General features: G+C 38.8%; 1 protein-coding gene across 7 annotated transcripts in view; it reads left to right on the top strand.

The window, feature by feature from the left end:
• Positions 1 to 15,518, top strand: part of HDAC8 (histone deacetylase 8) — a 250,889-nt gene that overhangs the window by 87,172 nt on the left and 148,199 nt on the right. Inside the window, exon 8 of one of the 7 annotated variants that reach the window (XM_032757177.2) lies at positions 10,721 to 13,519. The exons of the other annotated variants lie outside the window; for them this stretch is intronic. Coding sequence (XP_032613068.1) covers positions 10,721 to 10,754 — 34 coding nt within the window. The 3' untranslated portion in view covers positions 10,755 to 13,519. Of the gene's footprint in view, positions 1 to 10,720; positions 13,520 to 15,518 lie in introns of those variants that run through there. 7 annotated transcript variants of the gene reach the window in all.

The raw sequence follows: 15,518 nt of genomic DNA, 5'->3' as shown, positions 1-15,518 counted from the left end.
ACATGAACATTTCCTAACACCAAAAGATCTCAAGCTCTATTTTATATAAATGACAGATTTCACAGTGAGATCTCCCTAGATCATTCAATTCTAAGGGCAAGGGCCACTAATTCCCAAAAGCTTCCCATAATTTTCATGACAGCTGCTGGAGTTGGTATCACAAGTAGACCCCTGTTTTAACCAGCGTAAAGGAACATCATCAACATTGCTCTGGTAAGCATACCTCCTCCTTCAAATGGAAGTCTATAGTCCTAGTATAGAGATGATAGAGGTATACTATATTTTCGATGTATGTGAAGGCCTAAACCTGACCCCACCACCACCCCATCCCTGGGCCACACATGCATATACCCATGAAGGTTGGTGGGAAAGGGAGGCTGCTTTGCGAAAGGGAGGGTTTGCTAATTCCCAAGTTTTATCATCTGAGACAGGAAATGTTACACTGCCTATGTTTAACCCATTTGCTCTCTAAGTATATTTGAATGCAATCTGAGGTAGTCTTAATAATTTTTAATCTATTACCTAAAACTCTTGTGTTGACGATTTTGGGAGCATTTATAGTTAAGGATTCTGAGGGAAAAGGACACTAACAAGTATGACCTTGCTGTTGGTTAAAGGGAGGTTTTGATAAATAGTAGGGCACTAGTCTGAAATCTCAAATCTTTCAGGATGACCCAACTACTTGTCCACTCTGAACTTCCATGACATATGTGAAGTTCAAATGAAGAAATTTAGAATTGTGCTGATACTTCTTAATTCTCATCCTATCATTTTATAGCCCTAACAGCCAGAAAGTTTTCTTTACTAAATATCTGATTATCAGTAGATATCACATAAGAAAACCATATATGAAGTGCTTATAATGTGTATGGGTGAAGTTGACAGTTCAAAGTTTTGAAAAACAATCACATTTTATTAAGAATATTCAACTATTCAACTTAGTAATTTCACCTAAAGGAAGATACATTGTTAAACAGACTTCTCAACAAATAGGACTCATAAAAGATTCTATTAAAATGGAGTTGTCATTCAGTAGCAGTGTTTATATCTATATATGCAAAACTCCGCTAGTTAGAGCTACCAACCCATCCAGAGCAATAACCTTACTCTAGTGAACCAGAGTTCATAATAGTGTTCATTAAAATAAGAACCTACCTGTATTTCGTCCTTGGCCTATTTGCCTTAAGTTCTATGGCTTATATTGTATAGCTCAAAACTGAAAGAAACCTTTTCTTCCCCATCAAAGACTATTAACTTAAAAAAAATTCAGAGACCCCAGAAGTGAATAAACAACTTAAGATTCGTATCTCTTTCCTTTTATGAGAGAAATATTACACTTTTCTATTTTAAATATTTATTTTATAGCTCTTTAACTACTTTTCTGGGACATTAATTCTGCTGTTAACAACCTTACCCAAGTAGCCTACCCAGAAAGGATTTGCTCTCTAGGACAACAGCAGAGTCATTAAAGGAATAGCTCATTAAAGCCTAAGTTTTTATTCCTGGGTAGAATCTTTTTGTCTATCTATACTGAGTCCCATTGATATCCAACAAAGAAGAAAAAAATTATAGTATCTTTATATTATATGTTTATGGCATGAGAATTTTTCTTAGACTCTGTCATTGCTTCTGAAATATATGTCAGTGGTATTTTAGGCATAGGATCAATTCCTGGGGTCTGGGGCCAAAATTCAGCTCTCTGAAGCCACTCTGACCCTCCTACAAAAGAGTTGAGCACCTCAAGTCACTTTATAGGTGTGTTAGTCTGTTTTGCATTGTTATAAAGGAATACCTGTGACAGTTATTTATAAATAATAAGAGGTTAATTTGGCTCACAGTTCTGCAGACTGTAAAAGCATGGTGCCAGCATCTGCTCAGCTTCTGGTGAGGCCTCAGGAAGTTTACAATCATGATGGAAGGCAAAGGGGGAGTCAGCATATCACACAACAAGAGGGAGCAAGAGAAAAAGGAGGAAGTTCCAGGTTCTTTTAACAACCAGCTCTTATTAACTCATAAAGTGAGAACTAACTGATTACCATGAGGACAGCACCAAGCCATTCATGAAGGATCCACCTCCAAGACCCAAATACCTTCCACCAGGCCCTACCTCCAACATTGGGGATCACATTTCAACATGAGATTTGGAAAGGACACACATTCAAACTATATCAATAGGGTTTTAAAAACATTAACCACAAGAAGGAGAGTTGGGGTAGGAGCTACCAAGCTACATAGTTTATTGTTTGCCTGATGCTGTGCTTAACATTTGACATGCATTCTTGTATGTATAACTTTAAGTATAATAAAAGCATTTTATTCGTTCATTTGGACAAAAAGTGTATTGTCTACTCTATGACTGGTACTTGCAAATGAGGCAGATGAGGCTCCTGCACCCTGGAGCTTAACTCTAAGGGAACCCTTCCCTGTGCCAGTAATTACACTAAACATTTACATTGCTTCATTTGATCCCTGTTGCAGTCTATAATACCTACTAAAGTAGCTATTAGTATTGCCATTTTACAGTGGGAATTGTAATACGTTCTGATTTCTCATGAGATATGAGAAAACTGGAGAAAAGGTTGACTTGCTTAAGGTCTCACAATTACTAAATGGTGAAGCCTGAGTTTGAACCCACGTCTGTCTGCCTCTTAACTATTGACTATATTGTCCCCAAAGTTGTCACATGGAAGTGAGAAACTTAATGGTTGCAAACAAAGAAAAAAATACCATCCCTGGGACTTCTTGGAAAACTTTATCTCAGGGGATTGCAGAAAATCCCCTCCCCAAAATAGAAACCATTTAACTATGCAAATGAACCACATGATCCACAGTATATGCAATCCATTGTGTTTGTTTGTGAAAGTGCAACTTAGATTTTTGCCCAAAAAAGAATTAATCTCGAGGATTTAATTTGTAATTTTATAGATAGAAAATAAGAATAAATATTGTAAGAATTAACTTCTTAGGTTTTCAATTCCTAAAGTTTGAAAACATGCATTCTATAAATCCACCTTTCCCTTCATTTTCAATGGAGAAAATCCTGCTTCCTACTTTAGAAAGTGAATAGTGTCCCCTGTCATTTTATAGAGGTCTTCTCATGGAATTACATCTTTTTCATGTGGTTGTTTTAGATAAATATAGCTAACAATTTTTAACATCATGCATTTTTAAACTATAGGCAAAATTTATGCCACCTCTTGGTCCTTGTGGAAGGCCATATCTGCATAAAGTAGAGATTCTCCATCCATGCTAAGCTGTTCAACCAGTACCAGTTGAATAAAATGAGGACCAAGGGACATCACTAAAGGGCATTTAAGGGAAGTGTTTCCTTTCACTGTTGACTTTTACTGTTAATATTTAAAGAAGAGATGTTTTAATTATGATAGGTTTTTCTTTCGTTATAGTAAGTCATCTAGAATTTGTCTTCCACCTGGGATTCCAGGTTATCATTTAATTTTAGAAGCAGGTAGGGCCGGGCACAGGTGGCTCACACCTGTATTCCCAGCACTTTGGGAGGCCAAGGTGGGCAGATTGATTGAGGCTAGGGGTTCAAGACCAGCCTGGCCAACATAATAAAACCGCGTCTCTACTAAAAGCACAAAAATTAGCTAGGTGTGGTGGTGCGCACCTATGATCCCAGCTACTCAGGAGGCTGAGGCAGGAGAATCACTTGAACCTGGAAGACAGAGGTTGCAGTGAGCTGAAATTGTGCCACTGTACTCTAGCCTGTATGACAGAGTGAGACTCTGTCTCAAGAAGAAAAAAAGGAAGCAGGTAGATCTTCAGTGAAAGAGAGCCCAAAATGTGTAATTTACTCCTTTAGGCCTGGTGATGTGGCAAAAGCAATACATACACACACATATTCATAAATAACTATTTTAAGCAATACACACACACACACATATTCATAAATAACTATTTTAAGCAATACATACACACACATATTCATAAATAACTATTTTAAGCAATACAAATTTTTTAAAATTCGCTTTCATTTGATGAGAAGGGATGAACCCTCTAGAAATTTGCATGTGAGAATAAGTAATTATTTAGCCTTCCATCTTCATCCCTGATATGATCTAGCTTAGTGTCCCCACCCAAATCTCATCTTGAATTGTAATCTAAATTGTAATCCCCACGTGTTGGGGGAGGGAACTCATGGGAGGTGATTAGATCATAGGGGCAATTCCCCCATGCTGTTCTCATGATAGTGAGTTCTCATGAGATCTGATAGTTTTATAAGGGGCTTGCTCCCCTTCACTCTGCACTTCCTCCTGCCGCCATGTGAAGAAGGATATCTTTGCTTCCCCATCTGCCATGATTGTAAGTTTCCTGAGGCTTCCCCAGCCCTGCAGAACCTCTATAAATTACCTAGTCTTTTTTTTTTTTACTTTAAGTTCTAGGATATATGTGCAGAACGTGCAGGTTTGTTACATAGTTATATATGTGCCATGGTGGTTTGCTGCACCTATCAACCCATCATCTAGGTTTTAAACCCCACATGCATTAGGTATTTGTCCTAAGGCTCTCCCTCCCCTGGCCCCCCACCCCCTGACAAGCCCCAGTGTGTGAGTTTCCCCTCCCTGTGTCCATGTGTTCTCACTGTTCAGCTCTCACTTATGAGTAAGAACATGCAGTGTTTGGTTTTCTGTTCCAGTGTTAGTTTTCTGAGAATGATGGCTTCCAGCCTCATCCATGTCCCTGCAAAGGACATGAACTCATTCATTTTTATGGCTGCATAGTATTCCATGGTATATATATGCCACATTTTCTTTATCCAGTCTATCATTGATGGGCATTTGGGTTGGTTCCAAGTCTGCTATTGTAAATAGTGCTGCAATAAACATACATGTGCATGTGTCTTTATAGTAGAATGATTTATATTCCTTTGGGTATATACCCAGTAATGGGATTGCTGGGTCAAATGGTATTTCTGGTAGATCCTTGAGGAATCGCGACACTGTCTTCCACAATGGTTGAACTAATTTACACTCCCATCAACAGTGTAAAAGCATTTCTACTTCTGCACAGCCTCACCAGCATCTGTTGTTTCCTGACTTTACAGCAGCATGAGCACAAGCTAATACATTCCCCATTTCATTACAATCTAAGAACTGATAAAAAATTCTTTACAAACTTATTCTACTTCTCTTCAGTTGGGTCACAGCTACACTACCTTGATAATCACTAGCTCACTTTCGCCCAGTGATTAAGGTAACAGAAGCTGCTAATTCATTCAATAAGCCTTGCACTTTGAACGCAGCCCTCTATAAGTAAGATATTTGTGTTAAATGCTTTTGTTCTATTTAATAAACTTTTATCCTGCCTCTCCGGGGTATGGCAGATGTAAAATTACCTGTTGTTTCTGGAAAATGGATGACTCAGACACTAATTAAAGTTACTGTTAATGTTAGCCACAGGTGGAAATGAGGCTGAAGTGAGCCATTCATTTATTCTTCCTAGTTTGATGTGTCTTTTAAAATATTAAATTCAAGAGGCATTAAGTGTGTCAGAATGTAGGATAATTAGGAAGAGGGAGATACTGTGCTTCACTGAGTTATCCTGAAACCTCAGTCAGTGAACTCACCCTGCCTGTCCTCAGGATTTGTTTAGGGTTGCAGTGGTGAACTGGTGTTTTCTCTCACCTAATCCTTAGGGCTTTAAATCCAGGTGGTTAGAGGGACAGTTCTTGTATTCTCCTTCCCCTCTCAACTGATGTCTTTTATGACTGTTTGCCGAACTGCACCAAGTAGCCCTGCCATCATGACAGTCCCTCCCACCCTGAGCAAACAAGTCTTCATAGGTATATTGTTTCATTTGTATCAAGGAAGACAGTCTTCTGGAATTCTGTAGGTTTGTGCTGTTTCTCTGATGTGCCTCTTCTCTGGTCTCTTGTTATGCTGACTGATCCCTGCCTCCTGGAGCAAGTGACCTGATTCTTTGGCAGCAGTTGAATAAGTTCTGATGCTAGAACATGTTCTGAAACTCTCCAGAGACAGGAAGACCTTGCTCCTAAATGGAAATCTTGAAAATTACACCCTTTAACATAACTCTGCCCTGAAAAGAACTCCAGACTTGACTATAATCTGGGCTTCATAGGATATTCTAACATCAAAATTCATATTATTCCTCTCAGCTGCTCTCCACCATGCACCCCACAAACCTCTGCCCTAATCCTCTCTCTCCCACATTCTTTAGTCACTGCTCTGTCCCTTCAGTGTAGCCTAGCAAAACTACTGTTTACGTTTTGCTTCAACATGTTATGGCCTTGAACGACTGTGCCTGACATTGCCATACACCTAGCAGCTGCCAGGACTGATGAGCTGCCTCGTTGTGACGTGTTGACAAGGACTATACAGATATTTAGTTAAACCCGGTATCCAGCACCTGATGAAAAAGCCTGATGTTACATTGGCTGGACTTTGCTCTGTGTGCACTGTTAACCCATTGTACTACCAGGAAAAAGCCATGTCTATTGGTACTTAAAGAAGAACTAAAGGGCCGGGCACGGTGGCTCACACCAGTAATCCCAGCATTTTGGGAGGCCAAGGCAGGCAGATCACTTGAAGTCAGGAGTTCAAAACCAGCCTGGCCAACCTGGTGAAACCCCATCTGTACTAAAAATACAAAAATTAGCTGGGCTTGGTGATGTGTGCCTGTAGTCCCAGCTACTTGGGAGGCTGAGGCAGATTGAATTGCTTGAAAACCCAGGAGGCGGAGGTTACAGTGAGCCAAGATCACGCCACTGCACTCCAGCCTAGGTGACAGAGCAAGACTCCGTCAAAAAAAAAAAAAAGGACTAAAGGAAAGAACTCCTCAAAGAAAGCTATATCAAATAACCAGCTAACAAGTTAATAAGCAAAAGGGCACGTGTGTGTGCCAGGGGCTAAAAGCAATGTGTTTGCCTGGAGGTGATGAAAGTGCCATTGCATAGTGAGCCAGAAGCTAAGGGGTTTGTGTGCACCAGCTCCGTGTTGAGGGGGATGGAGGAATAGAGAGGGGAGAGGGACCATCTTAAACATGTTAGGGGTGAAGTGGAAAAATATCTATCCTATTTAAATACAGGCAAGCCTCACTAACTCAGCCTAATTAGAGGAAAGCCAGTCTGAATCATGGGATATTTTTAAATGCATTTTTATTACTTTCAAGCACTGGACATGCTAGTAATTCAAACTAGACTAACAGCATAGTACAGCACCTCAGGGAAGGGGCTTTAAGAATCATTTGTAATTAGCATATCAATTATTTGTATGTAAGTGGATATGCACAAAGTGCATAAAAAGTTTATTCTCCTAAGTAGGACAAACATTCCCCAGTGCAGTCCTGTTTACACTATTAATTTGCTTAGCCAGCCCTTTTTGTGCCAAGATAGATGTATGTAAGAAATGCTTATTTCCTCAGGGAAGAATGAATTGCTTCCCTGTGTTTAGTCCAGTAACTAAGAAGCGGAGCGCCACTTGATTGGTTTGGGATTTCCAGGATATGGAGTTTTGAATTTGCATACAGACTAGAGAGATTTCATATGGAGAAGATCTGGCAAGCCATTGCCAGAGATCCAGTTTCCCCATCTGGATTTCATTGAAGTGATCTGGATTTCATCAAGCAACAGGACACTGATCCTAAATGATCCACCAGACACTCTAACATAGGCATGTTTAACATACATCCTGCCCTAGAAAAATAACTGTTAAAATATGATGAGTTGGAGTTATTCTATGTGCAGTACTTAAAAGTAATAAAAATGCATTTCTTTTTAAGTCCCACAAAAACCATGCAATATCAAGTTAATGATGAAAATCAATCCCCAAACTCTTTCTTGCACACCTCATTGTATGACGGCATTGCAGAGATTTCCAATCATCTGGGAAAGGATATTATATTTTGATGAGCTGCGCCAGGTGCTAACTATATGGCAGGATTTCGGCTTTGAATCTTAGGGAGGCCCTCAGGGGTAAAGAAGAGTGAGGGAAGGGCTAGGGGCATGTTTATTGTTAACAAATCACTATTGTTCACCTAAGTTCAAAAAGTGAGCAATTGAATTGGAAAAGAAGAGGTATCAGTTATATAAGGAAGGTAGAAAATATGATTAGGAAATGAGAAACAGATATAGGCCTTTATTCCCACCCATATGTATTAAACTGTGCTCTCGGTAAATTGTGAATTCTTCAAGGCTTAGAGAGTAAAAACTAAGTGCAGAGAGCATAAGCACAAGCAGTAAATATACACGTAAATGTTGTAACTATAGTTTGGAATGACTCCAACACTCCCCTTTCCCCCAAGGGCATCGCTATCCAGGGTCTGCAAAGGCCAAATAGCTGTTTGGCTTCCAATCTGATTTTTTGCCTAAGAAATCAGAGAAGTCGGTTTCAATTTTAATAATATATTCTCCCAACCTCTATATAACAGAAAGGCACTTGTGTTTCTGTCCCTTCTTAAAGTGAATTTTGTGTTTGGTGAAAGGTAATAGATTGGCAGCACTGGAAAATGAATTACTGTATTCCCAGAACAGGTATAACCGGGCAGTGACACGATGAAATTTCTCTCTGCCTTTGGGGACCATTAGAATACTATTCAGGAAGTCACTGCTGTGGTGTGCTGTGCTGAACTCACCAGTATCCTAGTGGGCTGAAAGAATTAACATAGCACTCGAAGGGCCTGACTTGAGGCCATTCATTTATTCATTCAATGTTATGGAGTGCTTACTATATGCCTGATGCTGGGAGAAGACTTTCACAAATATTATATCATTTAATCCTCACAATAACCCTGTGAGGGAGAGAATATTATTGTTTTACAGAGAAGGAAACTGAGGTTCAGAGAAGTGACTTGTCCAAGTTGCTATACAAACACTGGATCCAAGCTTATCTGACTCCAAATCCAGCATTCTTCCTGAAACAAGTGCTGTAGGGGTTGCAAAGGGGGACAGATGAGACATTTGGTCAAATGATGTGACACAGAGCAGAATGCAATCTACACTGTGAGCAGTCCTGGTGGTTACAGAGCAGTTAAATGACCTACCCCAGATCAAATAGCACAGATAGCCTTAGGATTCATATTCTTTAGGTCTTCTTCCATTTTTTGTTTTTCAGCTTAGCTCTCCAAACCAGCCTGCTTCTCTGCCCACCCTACCCCCTGCCCAGATAATGTACACTCTGCTTGCTAGGTCCTCTGGCCTCTCAGAATGAAGACAGCCAAAGACCATTGGGATTTACTAATAAGAGCATTGCATTCGAATTAGAATTAGTGTTCTAATTCTAGCTCTGACGATTCACTTCAGGCCACTGGTAAGGTGCCATGCAAACACTGGATGACTTTAATTCTGGATGACTCACTTTCCGTTGTATGAATGAGAATGGTTTACTTCTAAGAGGTATAGTGAGAGATAAGTAATAATATGCTAAAAATAGTATGCAGCCCTTTCTGTTGCCAAGGTGACACGTAATTGATGAGTAGAATTACCTACTACAAGGCGTGTTAGAGATGCCCGTTAGAATCTATGTTTCTATATAATAGACTCAGCAGTGAGAGAAAAGATGCCCCTTTAAAATGTTAAGAAATTATGTCACGAAAATTAAAACAGCGAAAGGGATATGAGGTTGTTTGCTGGTTGGTTGATTGTTTGCTTGGTTGGTTGGTTTGGGAGTTTAAGGTTTGTCTTTTATTTAATGGATTTGGGTTTTTTTTCTTTCATGTTTTTAGAAGTTCATGGAACCAGTACAGCTTGTTTGATGCTAAAAGCAGAAAAAGAAACTTATAGAAAATTAAATGTCTTCTGAATATGTCCAAGAGGCACCCATGTTCTCCAACAAAATGACACATCATGCTCACTGCAAGGCAGCCTCCCTCCTCCCAAATCCCTGCATCCCTGAACCATTTGTAATAGATATTCAGAAGTCACTGAGGCATTTACCATATGCTGCATCCCCTGGCAGGTTGAGTTGTTGCAGAATGAGTCAGCAGTACCTGAGCTCAGATAGGATTGAAAGAATTTAGAGAAAACATACCTATGGAAAGTTGAATGGCTCCCATTTGGGACTGACTAGTAATACTTTGGGTCCTTAACACAGTCTGCCTCTCAATCCCATCAAATGCAGTAGGTTTAAAATTTATGTCTTAGGGGTTTTGCTGCTGGCAATAACTTTTCTCAGGCTGATGTTGAGAATTCAAAGCATCAGTAGCAAATATTTTTCTCTCCTCTCCTTCTGCATCCTACCCTTCTTGGTTTTTCAACTTTGAATTTTTCATTTCTTTAATCTTTATTGGGGGAGTCTCTAGAGGGTGCTGAGAGTGTCTGTTGGAAAGCATGAAGATGACAAGGCTGGTTTAGACTGGTGCGCAATCTAGAAAGTCAGGAGACTAAACCTTCTGGGAGCATGAACCCATCAGAGGTCTTGCTAGAGGGACAAGTTAGGGTTACCAGACCCCACCACCAGTATCGGTTAAGGGTGACTATAACGCCATTGCTCTGGCATCCCATTGCCCTGAGATGAATCTTTTAGGATGTTGATTATCTAAATAACAAAAAAACACAAAACGTGTTCAGCCCCTGGTATTAGAGGTAAAGAAGCACCAGTGAAAGATCTCAAAGGCACACAGTAGAAGCTGTGGTCTACCATGATGGAATCAAAGAAAAGAGAATAACTCTACGATTTTGTTCTTGGGCTTTTCTTTTATCCAAAAGCATCATTAATGTCACCACCCTGGCTTTTATCCTCCTCAGGTACGAACCTCCTGCCCCAAATCCAGGCCTGTAGAAGCAGCTGCCGCAGCTTGTCTTCCCCATTTGCATAGCCTTGTCTGAAAACTAGACTGCTGAATACTGAAGGATCAGGTTTCTCATCAAGAAAACTGCATTTTAAATGAATATCTTGTATGTTTATAGGGAAGTTACTAATGTAGTGTAAAGAGATGCCTGTCCTCCCCCTCCTTTCTGGATAAGAGATTTTATACTTTCACAAAACGAAAAATTAATGATTTGCAGTGTAGCAAACAGTACTGTTACAGTGGTTAGGGAAACTTTCCCAAAAGCAATCTGGAGTGACATTTCATTCATTTATTCATTTAATGACTATTTATTGAATGCCTACTATGTATAAAGTATTGATTCTACCCTCGAGGAAGTTAGTGGAAATTTTAAAATGTTAGATAAATAAATAGAGATTGATTTTCATATTCACACACATTTAAATAAATAAAACATAGAAAATTGTAAGAACCATAAGAGATAGAATGCTGTGGGTATTCAAAGAGAGAAAATACTTCAGAAAAAGGCGTAATTGAGGAGGTAATATTTGATCTGGTTTCTAAAGGGTAGCTAATTACTCTATCTTTACAAAGTGTGTGAATGTATATGAGTGTTTATAAAATCTGGGTCAAGTTTGAATATACAGAGATTGTAGGGAAGGATGTTCTACACACAGGGTACAGCAAGATCAAAGTTGGGAGAAGCTGAGCTATGTACAAAGAATAGCAGTGGTTTTAGTTTGGCTGGACTGTAAAGTGCATGAAGGAGAAGTTGCAAAGAAGATTGGAAATGTGGGTGGGAACCACATCACGGAAGAGCTGGAATTCTTAGCTATGAAAATTTGTACCATATTCTGTAAACATTTTGGGAGCCACTGAAGGTTTTAGAATGAGGGAATCATAAGATCAAAGCTTGCCTGGGAAGATTAACACTCTTCCCAGTAAAGTTTTGGCAACAGCATCTGCTGTTATATTGAAATAATGTGGGTAAAGTGGCTGACATAGTATCTGATGCATAGTAGCTCAGTAAGTCATGGAAGCAGATATACTGTAGTGGTTTAGAGCAAAAACTGTGGTGCCTGGATGCCTGGGTTCAGAAACCAGCTCTGCCACTTAATAGCTGTGTGATTTTGTACAGATTTCTTAACCTCTCTGTATGGTAGTTTCCCCGTCTGTAAAATAGGATTAAAAATAATACCTGTTATGAATTATTATAAGGGTCAAATGAGTTAATACATGTAAAATACATAGAACAGTGCTCTATTCTGAATAAAGTGCTCAATAAATGTTAGCTGTTGTCATCATTATTATCATTCTCATTCATGGAGGAGATAAAATTTAAGCTAGACTTTAAAGAATGGCTGTGATGTAGACATGTAGAAAGGTAACTTTCAGGCACAAGTAAGTACATGACAAAAGGCATACTTGCAAGAAAATACAAGGTGAGTGAGGTGAACAATGGAGAGTTCAGTTTGCCTATAGAATAATATAGGCTAAGGTGTTATTGGAAAATAAGATTTTAAAGGTGGGCCATAGTCAGATTACAAAGCACTTTGGATCATAGCCTAAGAATATTAAGTGTTCTCTAAAGACAATGGAGGGACATTAAAGGTTTTTGAATTAAGAAGTAACTTTATCAAACTATATCCCTAAGGAAAATTAATTTGATGGTTGTGTGTGTGAAGGATTGGAAAGGGAAGAGACTTGAGGCAGGGAAACTGATTAGGAAGCTATTGGTGTAATCCATGAAGGTGGTCATAAGGGCTAGATTAGAGTACTGCAGTGGGAGTGGAGAGGAAGGAATAGGAGAGAGATTGGTGGAAGACTGGTAATTGGAGAGGAACAGGAAAAGGGAGGAATCTGAAAGGGTGACTTTCAAATTCCTCAGTTTTGAACATGGGTGACTGAAAAGATGGATGTCATTAACAGAGGCAGGGAATAGAAGAGGTAAGATGACAGGTTTAGCATAGTCAAAATGGAGCTGTAAATCACAGCTGACTTCTCTTCACAAATTGACATATCTTATCCTAAAATGTATCCAGAAATTCAACCCAGAGTAGCAAAAGCAATCTCAAAACAGAAGGACAAAGTTAGAAAACTCAAACTTCTCAACTTTAAAACTTACAACAAAACTACAGTAATCAAAGCTGCATCTTGCTGGCATGAGGACAGACATATAGATTAATGGAACAGAGTTCAGAGTCCAGAAATTAACCCCCACATTTATAGTCAATTGATTTTACACAAAGGGGCCAAGACCATTCAATGGGGGAGAGGACAGTCTTTTCAATAAATAATGATAGGACAACTGGATGTATCAATATACAAAAGAATAAAGTTGGACCCTTACCTCACACCATATATAAAAATTAATTTAAAATAGATCAAAGACTTAAATGTAAGAGCTAAAACTATAAAACTCTTAGATGAAAACATAGATGTAAATTTTCATGATGTTGGAATAGGAAGTGGTCTCTTGGATATGACACCAAAAACATAAGCAAAAAAAGAAGAAATAGATAAATTGAATTTTGTCAAAATTTAAAACTTTGTGCTGCAAAGGACACTATCAAGAGAGTGCAAAGATAACCCACACAATGGGAGTACATATTTGCAAATCATGTGTCTGATAAGAGACATATTTAGAATATTTTAAGAACTCTTACAACTCCATATTAAAAAGACAACCCAGTTTAAAAATGGGCAAAGGGTTGAAATAGATATTGTTTCAAAGAAGATACACAAATATCCAATAAGCACATGAAAAGATATTCAACTTTATTACTAATCAGAAAAATGCAAATCAAAACCACAGTGAGATACTACTTCACACCCACTAGGATGGTTATAATTAATTTAAAATGAAACAAAACAAAAAATAGCAAGTGTTGGTGAAGATGTGGAGAAATTGGAACCTTCATACATTGCTGATGGGGATGTAAAATGGTGTGGCCACTGTGGAAAACAGTCTAGCTGTTCCTCAAATGGTTAAACATAGAGTTGCCACATGACCCAGCAATTCTACTCCTAGGTATATATCCCCAAGAGAATTGAAAATGTGTCTACACAAAACTTGTACATGTATATCTGTAGTAGTATACTATAGTGGCATTATTTTTTTATTTTTTATTTTTTATTATATAGTGGCATTATTAATATCAGCCAAAAAGTGGAAATAACATCAACAGATAAATGGATAAAATGTGGTCTATCCATGCAATTGGATGTTATTCAACCATAAAAAGTAATGAAGTACTGATACATGCTACAACACAAATGAACCTTGAAGATAGTCACGAAAGAAAACATTATATGATTCCACTGATATGAAAGGTCAAAATTAGACAAATTCATAGGAACAGAAAGTATATTAGTGGTTGCCAGGGGCTGGGGGTTGGAGAGTGGTGGGAATATATAGTGACTGGTAATGGGTTCAGGGTTTCTTTTGAGGATGATGAAAATATTCTAAAATTCATTGTGATGTTGTGTGCACAACTCTTTGAATATGCTGAAAGCCATTGAATTGTACACTTTAAATGAGGGAATTATATAGTATATGAAGATCAATAAACTTATTTTAAAATTACTTTTAAAATATTTTTTTCCTGGAACTGTAGCCCCTGATAACCAGCTGCAGATTTTTTAGTAGAACCAACTGTCAGTTGCTTCTAAGAAGTTTGAAAAAGATAACAGAGAAAAGACTTTTGGATATGGTAATCCAGAGGTCTCTCTACCTTTAAGAGAGCAATTTCAGGAGAGCAGTAATATCAGATTCTGGACTGCAAGAAGTATGTATAGGTGGCCAGTATGTGGATAAGTTGGACAACGCTGAGAAGAAGGGGAGGGATAAATGGGCAACTTTTAACTTATAGTCTACAGGAACTGAATCAGCAGGAATTCAGGGACTGAAGATGTAAGAAAAGAGCTCATTGGTGATATATGACCCTTAAAGCAACAAAAGAGGATTTAGTGCTTAGAGGGATAAATTAAGCTGGAAAGGGAGAAGAAATATGATAGAGGACATTTTCAGGTAGAGAAAAGAGGTAAAGGCACTCATTACACATAGCTTCAACCAGTTCCGTCCAGTATGAGATAGAAAAAGTTTGATCTAGAAAGATACACAACAAACTATTAATCAGCAGTTACCTCTGGGGTGGAAGTTGAGATGGAAATAGGGAGATTTTTCACTTTTATTTGATAGACCTTTATATTTTATTTATTTATGTATGTATGTATTTATTTGAGACTGTGTCTCAATCTGTCGCCCAGGCTGGAGGGCAGCGGTGCGATCTTGGCTCACTGCAACATCCGCCTCCCAGGTTCATGCGATTCTCCTGCCTCAGCCTCCCAAGTAGCTGGGATTACAGGTGCCCGCCACAACGCCCAGCTAATTTTTGTATTTTTAGTAGAGACGAGGTTTCATCATGTTGGCCAGGCTGGTCTCAAACTTCTGACCTCAAGTGATCTGCCCGCCTCAGCCTCCCAAAGTGCTGGATTACAGGCATGAACCACCGTGGCCGGCCATGTTTAATTTTTTATATCAAGAATGTCCTCTCATTATATTTGTATTTTTCTTTTTTTTACTATATTTTAAGTTTTAGGGTACATGGGCACAATGTGCAGGTTTGTTGCATATGTATCCATGTGCCATGTTGGTGTGCTGCACCCATTAACTCGTCATTTAGCATTAGGTATATCTCCTAATGCTGTGCCTCCCCCCTCCCCCCACCCCACAACAGTCCCCGGAGTGTGATGTTCCCCTTCCTGTGTCCATG

This window comes from Hylobates moloch, unplaced genomic scaffold (assembly GCF_009828535.3).
Source record: "Hylobates moloch isolate HMO894 unplaced genomic scaffold, HMol_V3 SCAFFOLD_7, whole genome shotgun sequence".
Taxonomy (NCBI): domain Eukaryota; kingdom Metazoa; phylum Chordata; class Mammalia; order Primates; family Hylobatidae; genus Hylobates; species Hylobates moloch.
The sequence above is the reverse complement of the archived record's forward strand: the minus strand, read 5'-3'. Positions and strand labels throughout refer to the sequence as shown.